General features: G+C 42.5%; 1 protein-coding gene across 4 annotated transcripts in view; it reads right to left on the bottom strand.

Annotated features, from left to right (window-relative positions):
• Positions 1-20,077, bottom strand: part of LIMS1 (LIM zinc finger domain containing 1) — a 69,247-nt gene that overhangs the window by 26,142 nt on the left and 23,028 nt on the right. The window contains exon 1 of one of the 4 annotated variants that reach the window (XM_059839596.1): positions 6,385-6,535. The exons of the other annotated variants lie outside the window; for them this stretch is intronic. Within the exon in view, the coding sequence (XP_059695579.1) occupies positions 6,385-6,488 (104 nt within the window). The 5' untranslated portion in view covers positions 6,489-6,535. Of the gene's footprint in view, positions 1-6,384; positions 6,536-20,077 lie in introns of those variants that run through there. 4 annotated transcript variants of the gene reach the window in all.

The raw sequence follows: 20,077 nt of genomic DNA, 5'->3' as shown, positions 1-20,077 counted from the left end.
TCAAGAACTTTATGGTCTATGAAGAGTGTGGCATGCATGGATTTCACATGCCAGAAAAGACAAACATCATTTCACATTTGCTCTACCTTTGTCCACTCATTCCTTGCTGGAACAGCTTGAATATTTTGAATCTTTAATTTTAAAAGGCACAAACTGAGAAATGCTGCTAGGTATTGCTATCTCTGTCTGTCAGTATGTTACTTCCTTCGAGGCTAATAGTAAAAAGTTTTTAATTCATTTTTTCCTAGCTCTATTATGGCCATTAGGGCAGCCAGAAACAGCAGAAGAGCTACAAGGAAACACGTCACAAAAGGCAGACCCAAATTTCTCTTCCTGGACAAAAAGCTCCTAAAGATCAGAAAGGTTCATCTATAAAGACACATCACAGGATGACTTAGAATCTGCTGGCAAAATTGAGCAGTATCATCAGAAAACACTGCTCACAGAGTATTATATATAAAAACATCATTTCAGAATTCTACCAGCAACTACCTAAAATGAGAATTTCTACAAAGCTGGACAATGGCAACCTAAAGCTGCTATGACAAATCACGCAAGGAAAAAAATAACACATAACTGTGTGTACTACACCATCAGATAATACACATGACAACTCAGAGCACTGAGTGACTTAATAAATGCCCTGAGAATGCTGGGTGCAAGGCAAGACCAGAGGTGTTAATTGAAGGAAAAAACACTGAATGCCACAAACTCCGTAGGAAGTCCCTGAGCCACAGCTGGTGGCAAGCTGGGGTTGCTACCACGGGCAATCCCATAAAAGGCTCACTCTTTCCTTCTACCTCCCTCCACAGGCATCAGCCTTTGGCCATCCTCAGGAGCAGCAATACTTGGCAAGCTGTTCCCATGCCTGGAGAGCATCAAAGGGCTCATGGTCCTCTTGAGGAAACTGTATCAGCTAGCTTCAGGCTTCCCAGAACAGCTCAGAGACCTCAGGAAAACAAAATAAAAAATATACAGAAAGGGAATCCAAACTTACAACCTTTTAAACTTTTCTCCCAAATACCTGCAAGTTAGCAATTTTTATTAAGTGGTAACATTGGCATAATTTAGTTTTTCTCTTCTGTGTGTAAACTCTCTTCAGTGTGACAGACTGTATTCAAAGGATAGCTTAATTAAAATAAAGAATAATAAGCACTCACAGTACATTTTCTTTAGAGAACACCTCTGATTAGGTATTACCAGGACACATGAAAACAATAGCAAAAGAAATGTGCAATTTACCTTTAATCAGCTAATCCTGTAAATAAGAGGAGTGAAAATCCTAATTGCTATAATTAAAATCCTAATTGAAGCTTACATATTGACTAAAATCAAAGATTTAAGAGGAAAAAGCAATTACTGCTTTGGTTGATGTTACACAAGCAGCTATCTCCAGTCATTTGGAGTCAGGAGAGGTGATAGTCCGGGTAAGCAAGTGAAACAAAATCACTTAGTTGTTATGCAATGTAGGAGACAAGGGGTGAGAGAGAAGGCAAGCAAAAAAGGGTGTGCTCCTCAGGAGTTATTTTAACCCCTAGAGCAATGAAAAGTACATCACAAATCAACAGGAAAGCCTCTAGTCATGGGGATACCTCAAACCAAGTCGCAATGCAAATTCTAGGTATCCCAATATTTAAATCTAACCATGAAGCATATTTTTGCTGGCTGTAAGTTACTCTAATTAATGTTAATGGAACCAATTCAGTAACACAATTCAGTGTTACATTTACACGGACAAATCCCTTCTTCAATTAGAGCAGCTAGCAGACAAGCTGAAGTGTTTCTTAGTTCAGAGCTCCCAAGCACTGATTAAAATGAGTATTTGTAGCACCCAGCTCTCCACTATTCTAGCAGAGTTATAAGGGAGAAGCACACTTTTTTTGTCTTAGCACTTCTTTTACAGTTTTTCCCACTTTAACAAATTAATCACTTTTTTTACCAAGGTATGGAATAATTACTCCTTTACCTATTGACACCGGCAGGGTGAGCAAGTTAAGTAACTCTCACAGAAAGCAGCCATATAAATGTTGACATTGGTGATGCTATAAAGAAAAATTACCAGGAGAAATCAAATTTAAGGAAGCTCCCAGGCGCAGACAGGTCTTTTATTTTCACCTTAATCAGCTCAGTACCCTAAAGCATCTGAAGGCCCAACAGGTCCCTGGTTTCCCAGACAGTCCCTGACCATCATTTTCATTCCTTCTTCCAAGGAAGAGCAGGTCTTCAGAGCCAATGTATGGCTGGAAACAGCTGTGCACCTTGTCTGGCTGCTTTGAACACATGTGCTTTTGATGGTAGGTTAAGGAGATTTGTGACCTTGCACAATTCCCAAATGCTGCATCTCATAAAGACAGGGAGACAGCCCTACTGTGTTGCCGATGGGAGGAATTTTATTCATTTGGTTCTTTTTACACTCACCTAAAAGCCTTGCTGTGCAGAGCCTATCTCCCAAAGGTTCAGTGGGACATGACAGTGTGCTTATGCCTCCTGTTTAATCTGCAAGGAAGTCTTTGTGCTTGAAATTTTGGGGCACATCCACATGCCTTCCAGCCTGGAGTCAATGTGCAGAGGCAAGCAGGAGCGTGAACAGATCCAGCAGAAGATTGTCTGCACCTACTCACATGCATGTACCCATCAGCTTCAGCAGCAGATAGCAAAAGGAATGCAACTATAAATTAAAACTATTAATATGGAAAACACCTACAGTGCTTTCTGCACAGAACAGAGCAGTGAGCTACGAGTGACTGACAGCCACTGATGGAAGATCATCAGTGATTATTTATTGTAAATGCTGAAATTTACTATTTGGTAAAAAACTTGAGACTAACCTCTTTAAAAGCTGTTTACATTTTTAATGGCATTTGAATGCATATGAATTTGGAAAAGAGAGCTACAGATAGCAGCTAACAGTGATCAAATTAATTTTTAAGTGTAATTGCCAAAAAAACCCCAAAGATAATTGCCTCTGCTTTTGCGACTACCTTGTACTGAGCCTTGAGAATTAACAGTATCAATTCTTTTAGAGGAATCATTCTATTTTTACAAAAACCCATGGGATGAGAAGGGGAAAGAGCAAAAATAGCAAGCATACTGCTATTGCTAAGTGACTCTTAAGGATTAATCATAAATCTATGTGTACAATTTCCTTTGCATCCTGTTTGCTGAGAAAAGCAAGAAACAATAGCTCAGCATACAGTCAGAATTTTTTACATGCTGTTTCTAAAGACAAAGCAAGTCAAGACCTACAGAAGATGTCATTGTTTTCCCACTAAATCAATATAGCTGGAAAAGAACAAGTCTTCAGAACAGACTCTTCTGAAAAGCAGATTTTTCAGCTTGCATTTAGTTCAAGGATGGCTGCATCTGTTGCACACAGGAGAGAGATGAAGGTGCCTGGAATCCTCCTGCATTTTGAACCCTGCACCTGGGCAGAATCCTGTATAATCTAGGTTTATGAGCTGGTGAGTCTGCTCAAACAGGCAAAGAGAGGTCTGCATTCAGCACCCTGACCTCATTGGAGGTCTAAACCAAGCACATTCTTGTACTGTGCAAGTTCAAGAAAAGGATGAGCTATCCAGACCATCTTTTACATGGCACAGACAGGCTGCAGCTCCCTCAAAAGTCAGTAAAGTACAAGGTGCATCTCTAGGAGCAGATGAAAAGGCTGCCAGAGAGCTTATGAGGTTTGTTAAGTGATACATGGGTGAGATAGAAAAAGAAATTGAATTTCCCATCCCCACCAATGTGCTGTGCTGTCAGGACAAATTATATGTATGTGATACATTATATGACAAACATATGTTCTGGTGCACATTTAGGAGTTTCAGTACATTGTTTCACCATTGTTTCACAGTACATTGTTTCCCTAATTATTAGTAATCTCACACATTTTAAGTACAAATCACACTGACATTCCCAGGAAAGGAAAAGGCAGAATTTTGGCACCAAGCCCTGCTGAGCTGCTTTGTAATGCCAGCACTTGGCTATGTCTCAGCTGTAGTTTGCAGGTACACAGGTCCCTGTCCTACCAAGCACATCTGGCTCCTGCTGTGATGGCTGGACCCAGCAGCTGAAATAAAAGGCTTTAAATACAGAAGTTCTCAAAGGGTGAGCTGGGGACACTGGCATCTTGAGTACATTTTGGCCCAGCATCAGAAGAACACTACTTGAACTGAGAAAGCAGGTTTCAGTGAACTGTTGCTTGAGGGCTGATATTATTTAACACATCTGGATTAATATGTATGTAAAACAAAATAAAAAGACACTAGAACAAAGAACTGGAGAGAGATACTATGGGAGGGTATTGAAAAGCCATGGATGGCAAGATATATCTAGCAGACATAAAAGAAACCTCTTGTCTTTCTTGTGGACTCTATATACTCTGAAAGTATTTGCTAAGGACAGGCATCTAAGTGGCACTGGGAGAATATATGGAAAAAACTAGAGCTTTCCATTTTTAGAAAACTAATGAGCTTTTCCTCTTTGTTTCCAATTGCTCTTTGCCCGGTTGATATGTCATAACTCTGTATTTATAATGCCACAGCCTTTTGTCATGGAGAATGCAGTAAAAATGACAAATAAGCCTGCCTTGCAACACACTGCAATATCACAATATGGGTTAGGAAGGAGCAAGGTTTAGTTTGAATAAGAACCTGCTTAAGTTATTAGCAAACATAAGATAAGCTCCAGTTAGACATATGGGTTGCCCCCCTGCTCTAAAAGCATCACCTGACCATGCTCTATTCATCTTCCTGCACCTCCAACACTCTGCTCTCTGCTGATTCACAAGCCCCTGATTCAGTATTTCCTCCAATTTGGATTTTATTTCTCAAGACCAATCCCTGTTTCATGTATCTCTCATCTCTAACCAGAAGAGACTCAGAAGATTATAACACCCACACTTCTACTGGTGCAGTAAACACACCCTTTTCTCCCTATCCAACCCCAAAATGGTCTCATTCCCATCTTGGATTTGCACAGTAATAATAGCAACACAACCATACAGAGCTAGTACTCATTGTTATGTGTATGCTTTAAAAAGAGGCTTTTTCTTCCCCAATTAGATCTATTTTTCCTCATTGCTAGTTTTGTACAAAATAAACTAAATGTAAAAATGTCAAGAATCTCTGCACTTACCTCTTACTCTACTAAGTCTGGTTATTCTTCCAACTGCAGTCATATAGAATATAACATATATACTGCTAATACTATTAGAAATGCATCTCAGAAATCAATTCAGACTACTACAAAGAGATACTAAATACACATACCAGACCTGCAAGTCAACACATTCCTAGAAGTGATATGATATTTCTGACATCTCATGGCAAATAACCTCTGTAAGTTACAATCATACATTTTGCCACAATTACGGTCTTTAGTTGTAACAAAACAGTAAATCCCCCAGATCTGAATAACCATTCTTCTGAAATCACTAATGAAGTTGAAAAAAACACAGTAACAACCTTTCAAATTAGAGAGCACTCCAACCTGACGCACAACCATTACCAAGGAAAAATAATCTAAAAATACAATGAGACAGGCATTAGGAGATAGGAAGTACTTCCTCTCCACTGAGGCTTTTGTTAGCAGATACACAAGGTTCCTTTGCTAAGGAGCTTGAAGTGGGAATGGATTGCTTTCATGCTGAGCACACTTAGAAAAACATAGCATTTTTATCTTTTTTGGGGGGGGTGTCTCTGCACTTACTCAAGTTACAAACAGATCTTTAATCTTTCTGCTCCAAACAGAGGGTTTTTACAATTCATTGTTAATTTTTTTCAAAAGGTTCACAGCAGCAGGAAGATAACCCCAGACATTAAATGGCTTTTTAATTTTTGGTCCCCCTGGCTGAGTAAGGTCAGGCTAAGTGGCCCTGCTGCATTCTTTTGTCTAAAGCCCTTTCCACAACAAAGAACACCCCGTGAAGAAACCCAGAGCCCAGCAGCCACCCCAGCTTCACAGCACCAGCCTGGCACAGGGACTGTGCCAAGACCCAAGAGGCAGCGCAACCCACAGAACCCACAGAACCTGGGTCACCCAGAACCAGCTTCAAAGCAGACGGAGCAAAGTTGTCAGGCTCCAAAATGTTTGTTTACTTGCGAGTGCTGGCCTCAGAAGGGATCCCAAAGTAAACACGGCTAACACCTGCCCTTCCCAGAGTCAGGGAAGGCTGTCACACCATCGCCAGAGCGCACAAGGTCACCGTTTGTCTCCTGTTATCCCTCCTTCAGGGGTTTTCTGTCGTGCCTCGGGGCTGCTTCTCAATGTATGTGTTTTGCAGCGACTTTCCAGAGCTGTGGTTTTATTTTGTTACAACCACCGAAGCAAGCGGGCAGCAGAGAAGGGCTCGGTGCCCTGGCCGTACCATCCATTTGCACTCACCTCAGGTTCTCTTCCTGTGACCCGGGCAGGACACTGTCAGGACGATCCCGTCTCCTCCTGTACAGACCTGAATGTGACAACTCTTTCAGCTGCAAGGCCGTCATATTCCCCTACCTGGAGGAGGGTTGGTTTTTTTTTAAAGGTGAGGGGGGTGTTTTTGGCTTTGGGTTGGGTTTCTTTCCCCCGCCTCTCCCAGCTGTGGGTGCCGAGGAGCGCGCCTGCCAAGATGCCTGGAGAGCAGCGGCTGGGCGGTGTGTCGGCACACCTGCGCCCGCCGGAGCCACCAACCTCTGCAGGCAGGCAGGGCAGGCACCCGCCGAGCTGCTTCCTGTTTCTCATAGGTACACACCCTCCCAAAGGGCACCACATTTCCTTTTTATCACTCGATCACACCTAAGGGATGTGTGCGACAAGCTCACCCCCTTCTCTCCAGCTTTCCTCAAACTCTAACCGCCCCGACAGGCACGACCCTGCCCTGGGCTGGGCAAAGCAGGCGGCTCTCCCAGCGCCTCCGCAAAAAGCTACACATCTCCAGGACTGCAATGAGCTGTTTACTCTTTCCTGTTCTAATTTATGACAAAAGGAAAGTCATTAGAGCTATGAAAATTCAGAGTTGCTCAAGCACTTTGGCAAGCTCTAACAGGGAGGTGCCGCAAGGTAACTTCAGTAACTAGCATTAAAATGCTCTTTTGGAAATGCAACAGCACTGTGCATTTTTCTTTTTCTACCTTGAAAATCAGAAGAAAACCACAAAGTAATTTTCTTCCTACTCTCAGCTATCAAACACAAACTACTATACCAGTTTGTCACATTCGGTAGTGATGGAGTGTCCCGTGTAATTGTAAAACAGCAATGGAAGTGCTTGAAGTTTCCTGCAAGGCAGGAAGGCGGTTAGCAGGCAATTTTGCAAAGCTCTGCGTCTCGTCTCACTTAGTAAATTTTTAGTAGTAAATAAAGCACTTCATTTCAGGAGGCATCAAAAAAGCTTACCACTTCTTGAAAAATGTTTACTATTTCTTTGACTTTATTCTTGACACATATAAACAAAAACTTAATTCAAAGATTTTACTTCTACATGATGAATTGGGAAGGTGTGTTTTTTAATGAATTTGCATTTTATAAAAGCCAAGAAACCTAACAATTTAAAAGGACTGTTTTGACTATAATAGGAAACAAGTTCTATCTGGTATGAATTACAGAGTTCATTATTAAAGTCTTTATTTTGTAGCAGAATATATGTAAGAGTATTTTTAAATTTTTCTAAAGGAAAAAAGTGTAACATAGGTAATACTGGGTATATCATATGACACCAATTTTGTTGAGATTACCAGACTGACCACAAACTCAGTAATTTTATATAAAGCTATCAATATGCTTCAGTCTGGAATGCCATCAGCACATAATATTAAACATCACACAATGGAAAAATAACAAAATTGTTTTGGAAAAGGAATCACGTAACGTGCCAAATAGATAATGGTTGCAAAAATTCAAAGTGATTTACATGATGTTAGAGGGCTGTGCACACTGAACTGTCAACAAGCTGTACACATCTGAGCTCCTGTCCTCAGAAAATAAAAGACAGAATGATCACAATATTTGCCTAAACATGCTGCATTCCATTTTCAAATGAAGTATTTATAGTTGTTTCTCAGTACTCAGTAGGATAAGCTTAAACATAATTAAATGCCAATTCCCTGCAGTCAGTCAATCAGCGATCCAATGAAAAGTTAATGCTCTTATGAGTGGAGGTTCAGGACAGCAGATGACAGATGTTCATGGCACAGCAGCTTTTATACATTACCAACAGTTTATATTCTGCTTTAACTATCTGTGTACAAATGACTTATTTTTGTCCAAATTTTAGATAAAAAATCTAAAAAGGGATGAGTACATTTTTTTCTGTAAAAAAGCTCTTCGTAAACTATTGAAATTAAACTTTCACCTATAAATTTGTTCATAGATTCTTATTCACTACAGTAGCCATCTGTTCAGCATATACTGAATGCTTTTGTATTAAACATGACACAAGCCAATAAAAAAATAAAAGGACAATTCTTCACCCATTTTGCTGTATGTTGCATTAATCTGAAACACATCACTTCATTAAACTTTTATTTATCTGCATGAACAGGTGCTGGGCTTGGGCAACAACTTCTACTCAAATGTCCTTGGAAACCAGAGCTGCACCAAGACAGAGCACGCAAATTAAAGGAATACAGCAAGTCCAGACACAAAAATGAGTTGTTATACAGATCAAATACACCTAAATATAAAGGAGGGCAAAATAGCTAGGTTTTAAAGTAAGACTAGGGACTCTGCTCCATAGCTCCATTTCACAGGCCTCTTCAGCAAACTCCAACATGGATCTATGCTGATTTAGAAAACACTTTTTTGGAGAGCTTCTGAACAAGCTAAAAGCTTTCTAGAAGAAGAAACGCAAACTGGACTAGTTTTCTGCCCTGTGGGATTGCCCATGAATCCTCACAAGAGACGAGGTTTCAAATCTGAATTTACCCAAGCAGTCAAACTTTAGTTTCTGAGTATAAAATACAAGTTATAAGGGTGTTTTTTTCAGAGACACTGCAGAACACAAATGTTATTTCTCGACTAGCTCACTTAAATGCTTCCACAAAAGAACTCAGATAGATGTGGCTCTCCAAGAAGAGCTTTCCCAGTGAGTGCCTCCTGCTCCCCACACCTCTTTTTACCTTCCTAGTCCCTATCTGCTGTTTATAATTCCTTTTTTGAGAGATTACATTCTTCTCATGTGGGATGGGGCCACTTGGACCTTTCACATTCCATCAGAATTTTTGAGGACCAGCCAAGTTACCACAGCTTTTCTCATTACCAGTAAGGCACAGCTTTCTTGTATATCCTGTACTTTGAAGGTTTTCTCTTCATTTTCCAGTGTGTGACTCTTCTCATGCAACTGACCATCCTCCTGCCCCCAGAGAAAGCCAACATTGCTACTGTGATGTGATGGATAACCATTGTGGTACCCATCAGTAGAGGAATATTCCCCAATGTCTAACCAGCACAAGGTGGAATTGAGACAAAGTATGCAGTCCTTCATTCATCACAAGCAGTAAATAACTTTTTCTTATGTGGGACAAGGCTCATGGCTGAGTTTTCACAGCAGTCCTATCTTGATACTCCAGGCCTCCAGTGTTTTCACTTAAATTTCTGTGAAAGTACTGCTGTTCTGGTGACTCTAGGTATTCAGCAGAATTCTCCAGCTTAAAAATCTTTTAAGATAGACAGGTTATGCCTGGCTACTTTATACTACATTCAAAGGGATATGAACAGCAATTCATGATGCTGGAGAACATGTAATTGAATTTAGGAATAACAATAAATGTCAACTGCTTCAAATTCAGGACATTTCTTCATAAGCCTATATTTACAGAGAATATACACTAGCTAGAGAAACCAGAAAAGATGAAGTTTTAGGTCTCTCATTCCACACAGAAAAGTCAATGTGTGTTATCTGTTATTCCCTCCAGTGGCATGTTCTTGGTTTTGGGGTTTTTTTCAACCTTTGAAAAAACTACCAAATCTCAATTAAATTTGGCTGAAGATTTTAAAATTGATAGAAAAAATTGTTTTCACGGCAGCACAGTCAGTCAAAACAATAATCAGAAGAGTATTCTAGAAATACTACACCATAGGAATGCCTGTTGTGTGCTCACAGTTACAAGGGGGCTGCGTGTTCAAAGGAGCACTTTCCTCCATCCCATTTATCAGTGGAATCAGTTTCCAGAGGAATGTGTACAAGAATAACCATTTTCTACTATTTCTCACAAGTTTTGGAAGAAAGCACACATTAAAGTGAAGGAAAAGGCTTATACATCAGCGAAGGACTTGCTACAGAAAATGAAGGAAGATGGCAATAACCCTTCTGGCAGTTTTGCAAGATTCCTCAAAGCACCCAAATGATCTGCTGATGCCAACAAAGCTTCACACCTTTCTGGACCTGCAGAATTAAGTCCCCACAGATGGGTTTAGGCGTCAAAGAATAGTGTACCACACACTGTGAGTCTCTGCTGGGACAGGCAGTGATAAAATTAAATGCACAGAGAGAATACCAAGCACAAATGCTAAGGACACACACCTTGAAACTAGAATTTCAAAGCTTCATGGGACCCTAAAGTGTTGATTCAAGAAGTTAAATTAATTACATATTTCCTTCCTTGTCTGATGTCACTCCAACATCAGTTTTGATGTTTCTTGTGATCCACTTAGTGATAAATCAATCCTGAAGCATGCAAATTTAATCTGCGGATTAGGCTAAGTACTGAGGCACTCGACTGATCTATGTCCACACTACAAAGCAGAGTTTTGGATTTATGTCCATGCTCCAGCTGACCAAGTGAGATTGTTGCAATTTAACAGTAGTTACTAGTTTTTGTTAAACCTCATCTACTAATGCCTGTCCCTGCCATACAATGTAAAGTAAAAGCCTACATGATGGTTGCAACCTGGTCTAGTGCAAGGTGTACTGGCCCACTGCAAGGCAGGGGAGGTTCAAACTAGATGCTCTTTAAAGTCTCTTCCAACCCAAACCACTCAATGAATGATTCTATGGTGTGCTCAATACTCTTCAGAGAAGTGATGCACTCAACCAGTGAAGCACTGGAGTCCTCTGGGATTTGATGAGGCAAAGGGAAGGCAGGGTTACTGTGGTGAGAACAGGGCTACTGTCTGATCCTGTCTGATCCTACAAAAGGCATCTCCACCCCCAATGGCTGGCAGCCCACAGTGTTTTGGTGAAGCGTGGCAGAGATCCCTATTCTCATTCCACATATTCTATTCCAATAATATAATAATAATAATAATAATTTAAAAAAAAGCAAACATGGGACAATCGTCTGTCTGCCTGAACGTGGAGCAAGGTATTTTGCTTTCCTTCTCCAGGCTCTCTGCACATGCTGCTCCATGAACTCTTAAATTAAGCAGAAAAAAAATCCTGCAAAAAGCACAGTTTACCCAGCAAGCAGAAACCTACTTTGGCTGAGTTTTACAACACCTCCCTCTACTGGGAAAATACTGCCTTGCTTCTCATGCCAGTATTTCTTCCTGCAGCCAGAGGGAGGTACGGATCAACCCACACATACTTTAGTAATTCAGACCGGGGCCAAGCTGAGAGCAGAGATGAATGAGAGACCAGCAGTTCAAGATGCAGGTTGGCATCATAGCCAGAAATTTATACTATTAATCAGCAGATGATCCATGCACGAGTAGGTGTGCAAAGAAGAAAGCGTGACACAGTATGAATCAGTTTTGTCCTGACATTTGTACATAGGCCTCTTAAAAAAAAAGAGTGACAAACAAGCTAGCAAACAGGTGATGCCCTAAGATGGGTAAAATTACTCATATGGACCCAGTATATGATGGGGTAACATCTTTAAAGAGAAAGGAAAAAAAAACCCACACCAAAATGATGAGGGGAGGGATAGTTTAAAGCCAATAAAATCACAGTTTAGATTAATTTTCACAGCTCAGAGCATGTGGGGAAAAAAACACAAGCAATTCCCAACCTGCATTTCTAGATCCAGGACCTAGCCTTCTGAGCAATTTTTACTGTCTTGGAATTAAAAACCCCTTCCCAACACAGATTTTCAAAGCCAGTTAGAAACCCACCTTTTACATTTAAGCCCCTTGGTTATGATGCATAAAGATCCTAAGCTGAAAAGTCTTGTCTTTAAAAAAGTTTATTTCTACTTGCACTCTGCTACTGTAGATATGTCCAGACGGTTTACTTTATTCTATTATGAAGAGTTAAATTGCCTCTAGAAATGAGGGCAAAAGGCCCCAGGTGCCAGCTGGATTATTGGGTGGTTAGAAGTTCCCCAGCAGATGCTACAAAAGACTGAAGATATCTCCAAGTTAAAAAAAAAAAAAAAAAAGAAGCATACCTAGAAAACAGTTGGCAAATGAAGGAAACAGGAAACTGCCCAGAGAGCAGCTGCCCTGATACCCCAAGGAATTACCAGCTCTGGCAGTCGGGCTGTTTTCTGAAAGCCAGGAAGCCCTTCCAGGGTGCAGAAAAGCTGACTGAGACATATCAGATGGGCAATTGCTGAGCCCTGGTTTGGGTGGAGAGCTAGTGGGACATCTCAAAACAGGTCCCAAACTGACTTTGCCCTTTCAGAGAAGGAACGGGACTATTAGGAAATCTTCATTTTTCTCCAAACATCACTCATCAGGGTTAAATAAATGCAAACAAAACTACAACAGCCTACAAACTGCTTTCTCTGTTGACTACCAGCAATTACTCTCCTGGACCCTTTGCTTTCCGTCTTACAAATACTTTTCAAATTACTAACGCTCCATTAAAAGTAGAGAAAGAAAAACTTCTCATCAAGATTTCGTCTCCTTTTATCTGAAATTAAATGCCAAGGAGAGAAGAGAGTACAATACCCTTGAGAAGGCTGGAAAGCTGGTAACCCTGACAACGTGCACGTGGCTTGAAGGTACCAGCACCTCCTGGCACACAAACAAACACAACAAATACAATGAAAGCAGTAGGTGACACTACAGCTCCAAGGGCTTCTGTTTTAGGAGGACAATCCAACCCTGAGCTCCCAAGAGAACACCAGAGCCTTTGAATGCTGCTGGTTGTATGGTGAGGGATGGTGAATTTAGCAGCCCAGAAGCAATGATCCTGACTCTACGCCTGTAAAAACATCCCTCAGCTATCTCACACAATCTCTGCTGCCCAAAAAACCAAGGCATGGAAAACACATTACAGAGGAAAGGGGAGGAGGCAGTGAGGGCACTCAGAAAACACTTGAGACAGCACAGGTCAGACATATTGAAAAGTGGTTCTATACTCTGACCAGCATTTCCAACAAAGGTAGAAAATGGTGGGTCCCTAGAGAGTATCACCTTTAAATGCTCAGAAACCTGTAGTATGATGGTTTCTTGTATATAAGAACTAATATATTCTCTAAAGCAAAATACAAAACATAGATCAGGTATCGACAAAGAATGAAGCTGAACACATGCACTTTAAAATCACACGCAAGGTGCAATTTTTAGCGACTCAAAGAAATCTAAGTTTTTAAGTATTTACATTTTGGTTTTTAAATTATTAAAACTCATAAAAATATGATCTCATATTCACTTTTCATAATATTTTAAAGCATATGAAAAACATACTTAAGATTCTTAAATCAGAGCAAAAGCCTTAAACCAATAATGCACAGCTGCCCTACCGTAAAAGCTTTGCTTCACTGGCAAAGTTACTGACTTCTGAAGACACCAGAAGCGACACAATTTCTCTAACGGGTAGCACAAATCTTTTCCTTCCACTGGAATTACAATTTTGGGCTCAGTTACTTTGTCACAGTGTCCTCTTCCTCAGCCAGCAGAAAACTCGTCAGCAGTGGTGGATCTTCAAACTGCCCATGAATCCTCTGTTCTGGGTGGGGACAAAATAGTGTCCCTAAAAACACTCCCAGTGGTCAAATGAAAAAAAACTACTGGAAATACCAGAATACCTCTGCTTTTCCAGAACAACAAAGGACTTTGCTAAAAGCTCTGTTACCATGCTGTTTGCTGTAAGTAGTAATAAAACCCAGCAAGTAGAACTATTATTCGTCCTCTTCCTAACTCTATTATCACCATTCCCATGCACGGCTCCTGCTCCCAAGAATTTCCCTGTGAATGACTAAAAGCCCATACAACTTGTAGCCTGGCTGTCAGCTCAGAAGGCAGCAAAATGTGCACTCCAGCAGATGCCTCAGCCAGACCCTCAGCCCCAGTGACCAGTTGGACACTTACTGTCAGCCTGTAGCCTTGCTGGCAGCACATTCACAAAGAGCAGCCTTTCCCATATAAAGCTGCACATCAAATGCCCACTGTTTGCATGTTTTCCCTGCGGTTATTACTGGTAGTTGTGATAAAATTAAAAAAAAAAAAATTAAGTGACTCAGTAAACCACTTCCTTCTTTGGCCCTGTAAAAAGTTGATGCTGTAAAGAAGAGAATTAATCTATCAAAATTCACAGTTAAGCTCCGCAAATTGTGTCATGCCAGTTCTCCATCTCAAAACCACTAAGGACAAAGAAGGAAGCAAACCTTCCACCTCACAGAAAGGCTAAAGCTTTCATTATACCATAGGTGCATGGTACAGAAGTACAAAACCATAAGAACAGCAGGACAGCATTCCAGGTCCTTTTATGGGAACAGCAATCCTTGGAATCACTGATGAGCAGCAAAGAGTCAAGCAGGGCACTTCAACCTATCACAAGCATCTGTCAGTGCCAAGCGGACTGGGAAGATCACATCTCCCCACCTTCCCACCTGCTGAGAAAGAGTAATACTCACTGATCTTCCTCTTTTCTGAGATGAAGGCAGAAAACATCACAAACTGCAAGGCTACTGCCATCTCTGACAACCTCAGCACTGGACAAGGACTAACTGGGGACAAAAAATAACCACCATCTCACAGAGCAGGTTAGGTGGTGAACCTGCCCGGACAAACAAGAGTTAAGGTGTGTCTCTCTTGTGTGGGCAGACTCAAACTCAGTTTTTCTAAAGCAATCTGAATCCCTGGGACACCTCAAAGGCCTCAGGCAGCCTTTTGCGAGTTAAAGCAGGAATACCCTTAAAATCAACAATGTGTCCCCGCAGGTTGCTAAGAAGATCTGTAAAAAAGGAAACCTGAACCTTGCTCACCATCAGGGACAAAGAAATTAGGCCACAACCTGATCTCTGGAGGAGACATGGAGGACATGCTGTGTCCCCATCTCTGTACAGCAGTAGGGCTTCAGGCTTCGGTCCCCTGACTGCCAGTGCACCCTCCCAAATGGTCAGACAGTAAAGTTTCCTTACCACCTGTTTTCACCATACACGCAAAATAATTCTATCCCATACCAAAAGAGCCAATTTTGCTTTTCCTTCATCATGTCACTACATCCTGTTTCTTGCTCCTATTTCTGTCTTTAGGCCACTTAACATTATCGCTAACCCTTTTCTGTGAACAAATTAACAATGTAAGTTATCTTTCTAAGCTGCTGTTTCCCATACTGTCACATAGTGCTTCCTCACTTGAACTTCTTATCTCTTCCTGCAAAGACCTTTCAAGTACGAAAGCGGCAGTAAAGTTTCATTAAACTTATCACTGGACAGTTATCCTCCCAGGCAAAAGAATGCACTACAGCTTTGTCTCTCAAAATAATGCGGCAAACATCAAGGTAACATCATTTTGTTCTTGAGCATGAAAAAAAATCACATAAAAAAACCCCCAGTTATACAGAATGATAGGCCTTGGTTGCTACTGCAATTCATATTACTGAATATATTGCTTGTATGCCAGCAGTTCCGCTTTTTATAAAAAAGCAAGGACAGTTTGTTGATTCATGATAACTGCAAAAGCTGCAACAATTCATGATTAATGTGAGTAAGCATCCATTAAAAGGGAACTAGGAAAATAAGCATTAACTCTTCAATTAATGTTTTAAAGCATGCTTGAGCAATTCATTAACCAGCTAGCCTGGCTAAACCATGTTTTTCAGTTTTGTTCACATCACAATATTTGGCTCTCTTTTATCACCAACTTGTTCTCCAGAAGAGCCGTGCTAAAAGAAAACTTGTGAACAAAATTATCATCAATGAGAGCAGAACAAGACCAGCCCCAGAGAGACTATGCTCATAGGCACTGACAGATCATTGCAGTCTGTGGTTGCCCAGATCAGGCCTGATGGGAAGCGCAGGGCAGAGTCACACAAACAGCTCCAGACGAAGTCACACGGTTCAGCCAAGCCCATCAGCTGCTCCTGGCACCAGGGCTTCCTGCAAAAGAGGTCAGCAGATGTGGCTCTGCAATGATCATGAAGCTCCTGAGGTAACAGAGAGGGGGCTGGACCTGCACTAAGCATAGAATTAGATCAAAAAGAGAGTCTACAAGCAAAAGTTAAGTAGGGAAGGGAACCACTGGTTCATATCCACATTTCCACAAATTCTGAGTATTTTTCTTTGCTCCTCTAGCAGGCCAACATGAACTAGAACTGCAGAACACAGGTAGAGCCAAATCCCCAGAGCTGCTCCAGGATGCTCAATACCACAGCTTCTGGACAAGTCAGTGTCCTCTCTGCTCCAGGCAACAAGAGCCACCCTCTGCAAGGAGACCTCTGAGGTGCCTGCATTGCCAGGAGCTGGTAGAGAAGCCAGACAGTCACACCCTGCAGCTGTCTGCCTCATCACCCCCTGAAATCACTGTCTTCGGGGCAAAACAAGCAGAAGGAAATAGTCTCATGCCTCAGCTGTTCCAGTTTGCCGAGGGTGTATACAAGAGACGGCTGAACTGACCTTGGAGCTCACCACTAAGTTCCTTTTTTTTCCTTCCGACGCTCTTCCTTCCCCTTCCCCATACACTCCTTCCTCCCTCACCTCCACCCCAGCTGCAAGGAGCAGCCCATGTCTTCCTCTCCCAAGAGCTCTCTCCCAGCCATCAAAATGGGAGTAGATGGGTTTGGGGGCGTGGGTTAGTGAATGCAGCTGCTGTAGGGCAAAGGACCAGTGGGTGCCATACCCAGCACAAGGAAGGAAGATGCAGGAAGTATCCCTCCAGCTCAGCAGAAGTGAGATGTTCCCTCATCATATCCTGGAGCCCCCGGCTGCAGCCGCCCCCTCCCCACGGGCCGTGCTCGGGACCCGCGCCGTGGGCCCGGCCGCGCTCGCACCGGCAGGCGGAGCCCGAGAGCCGCGCTCGGGCCCAGCCGCCCGGGCCTCCCCGCGAAGGGTCCCCGGCCCGCGAAGGGTCCCCGGCCCGCGAAGGGTCCCCGGCCCGCGAAGGGTCCCCGGCCCGCGAAGGGTCCCCGGCCCGCGAAGGGTCCCCGGCCCGCGAAGGGTCCCCGGCCCGCGAAGGGTCCCCGGCCCGCGAAGGGTCCCCGGCCCGCGAAGGGTCCCCTGCTCGCAGCGCCCTCCCCGATCCACACCGCCAGGCTGGAAAGCCTGCTCAAAAAAACGGGGAAAAAGGCCCCAAACGCCCCTGGGGTTTCCCTTGCAGTCCTTCCTGCCAGCGCCATCACAGCTGCCGTTCAAAGCAGAGCCCAGGCCACCAAAAGCTAACAGCAAATCTACATCCATCAGAGCCAGACCTCCCAGCCAGACTGACTCAAGCTCAGGTAAAAAGTCACAATTGCAGCCGTTCAAATAAGACATTTTTCACTACGATGGTGGTGAAATGCTGAACAGGCTGCCCATAGAGCTGGTAGCTGCCTCGACCCTGGAAAGATTCGAGGTCAGACTGGATGGGGCTCTGAGCAACCTGTTGGAGTAGAAGATGTCCCTTGCAGGGACATTGAACTAGATGGCCTCTAATGTCCCTCCCCCCCCATATTCTATGATTATATGAAATGGCACCAATTAATACAGCCTGCTCTCAAATGATGAGAGGGCAGCCATTTGTCTTTTCTTGAACTCACTACAGTATTTAAATACAGCTTTTTCAAAAGGGTTACAGCTACACCTGAGCCAGGCCTGGAGCAACGCCCTAGGATGAACCACATTGCTCAACTAGGAAGTGATGGGAAACACAGCTCCACCACTAGAACCGCTCTTCTCACCGAGTGTCCTCTCCTGGGTCCAGTGGCAGAGCTGACTAGAGCAGGAGCAGGCTGCAAGGACCCAAGTGCTGGTCATGAGCAGGTGGCACACTTGGCACTGTAGGACTGGAGTTGCAGCAGCTGATCAGAGGAAGTATTTGATGTTGGGAACTGCCAAAAGCTTCCCCTCCTCTAAAATGCTTATGAAAAACAGGAGAAAGGCTTGAGCTTTCCACAAGAGTACTGCTGTTAGAAGTAAGACAACATCCCTGTCATTCTGCCCAGCCTCCTCCTCCTAAGTGCCCATGACAGGGCAAGACAAACAGGATGGCTACATAATGCCCAGCACTGCTGGATGGTTCCTTGCAGCTGCATCCTGATGTGCAGGGAGATGCTCACACCCTGCTGCATGGACAGCACAGCCATGGTCCAAACTGACAGTTTTCAAGGGTACATCAGGGCATGAGCCCCATTTCAAGATCTCTGATTTCACTGTACCTGTGTCCTTTCTGACACAAGATCACACTGGAGGAGGGAATACTACTTCAGAGAAAAAAGTGATTTTAATTCCTATCATATCCCCTCTATTTCACTTACAGAGACTACAGATGTACTAAAATACCATCAAAAAGGATTTGCTATTCATGGATACAACCCTGTTCCTAGGCTTTAGTAAAGAAGCATGCACCAGCCAGTACATTTCCAATCTTCTTCAAGTGCTTTGTTGCTTTAACAAGGCCTCTCTGTTATCCTCCTCTGGCAGGACAACAACTCTCAAGCTTTTTCAGTAATAAATACAGAGTCTCTTCAAAATAATCTAGGTCAACCTTCCTTTATATTTAATGCACAGCATTTCCAAAATAAGATCTGTTTTTCTCTGCAGGCACATCATAAAACATGATAAGGCTTTCAAATAATCCTTCAAATGGCCCAGCCCATGGTCATTTGAATTCTCTTTCATGATCACCACTCTTTTCATTTGTTTTCATGAAATTTCAGCTTCTTGATTGTGGAGCCTCTTTTCAGACTGCCAAGATAATTTTTAATTAATCTCCTGTATGCCTAAAGGTTTATCCAAGTCAAGGACATTCACAAACTTCATAGCCAGCTTTCAGCTGCAGCATCCAAGTCACTGATCAAGTAAATGCAAGTGATAAAAGAGAGAATTCCTGCAAGGTGCAATCAGGCAGGTTCTATTTGGGGGATCCTGTTAGTGGCTCTGTGTCAAAACATCAATTCCTGTCCAAACGCTTCTTTTCATACAGTTGCACACCTCTCTTCCAGCAATTTCACCTAGACTGTTATTTCCAAACTGCAATGTACTTTCTTGAAACCAAGCCCTGAGTCCACACTAATATGCCTTAAAAGGGCATGATGAAGTAACAGAAGGAGGTATCAGCAGCACTCATGTGAATGGTCCACAAGAGAGGCAAGAGATGACAAGTGGATACATAGAAGAGAATTTGCAAGGCTTATACTCCTACAAAGTCAATCACCATCACTCGAATTCTAAAGCATCTTTCTCTTGTTTGGTTATGAAATTTTGTGTGAGACAGCATCAGCAGATACACCAAATTTATCCCCTTCTTTTTGTTTATAAGGCATGCTCATCTGCCAGACCTGGAAAATTAGCTGCTTTGAAATGATCTGTCTTAGAAATCCATGTGGCTCTTTTAATGCTGTATTATTCAGTAAGTGCTTATATACTGACTGCCAGTTGCACTCATGACTTGCTAGGGTTCAAAGTTAGGCTGACTGAGCTTTAGTTCTCCAGCAGCCTGTTTGTGTCACCATTTTCAAGTATAAAGACTCTGGGCAATCTTCTGGATATCTTCTGGGGCCCTCTTACATGAGCTCTGAAAAAACATCCCTAATAGGCCTAACAGCAGTCTCTGAATCATCCAGTACTACTGCTGGCACAATGTGCACAGTATTAAGCCAAAATATTAGAGAAATTGTATCACACTATGTTTGACATTAATGTTACGAAAAGCATTCTTCCTCACCATTACTAATGTATATTATTATCTTTAAGGATTAAACAGGAAGAGTGGCAGCCAAGGGAAAATAAACAACTTGCAACTAGAAATGCTATGCCTGTGGAATGGTACAGAAGGACCAAAAAGACAAATCTCTTGT

This window comes from Haemorhous mexicanus, chromosome 2, assembly GCF_027477595.1.
Source record: "Haemorhous mexicanus isolate bHaeMex1 chromosome 2, bHaeMex1.pri, whole genome shotgun sequence".
Lineage (NCBI taxonomy): Eukaryota > Metazoa > Chordata > Aves > Passeriformes > Fringillidae > Haemorhous > Haemorhous mexicanus.
This window is presented reverse-complemented; position numbering and strand designations above follow the sequence as displayed.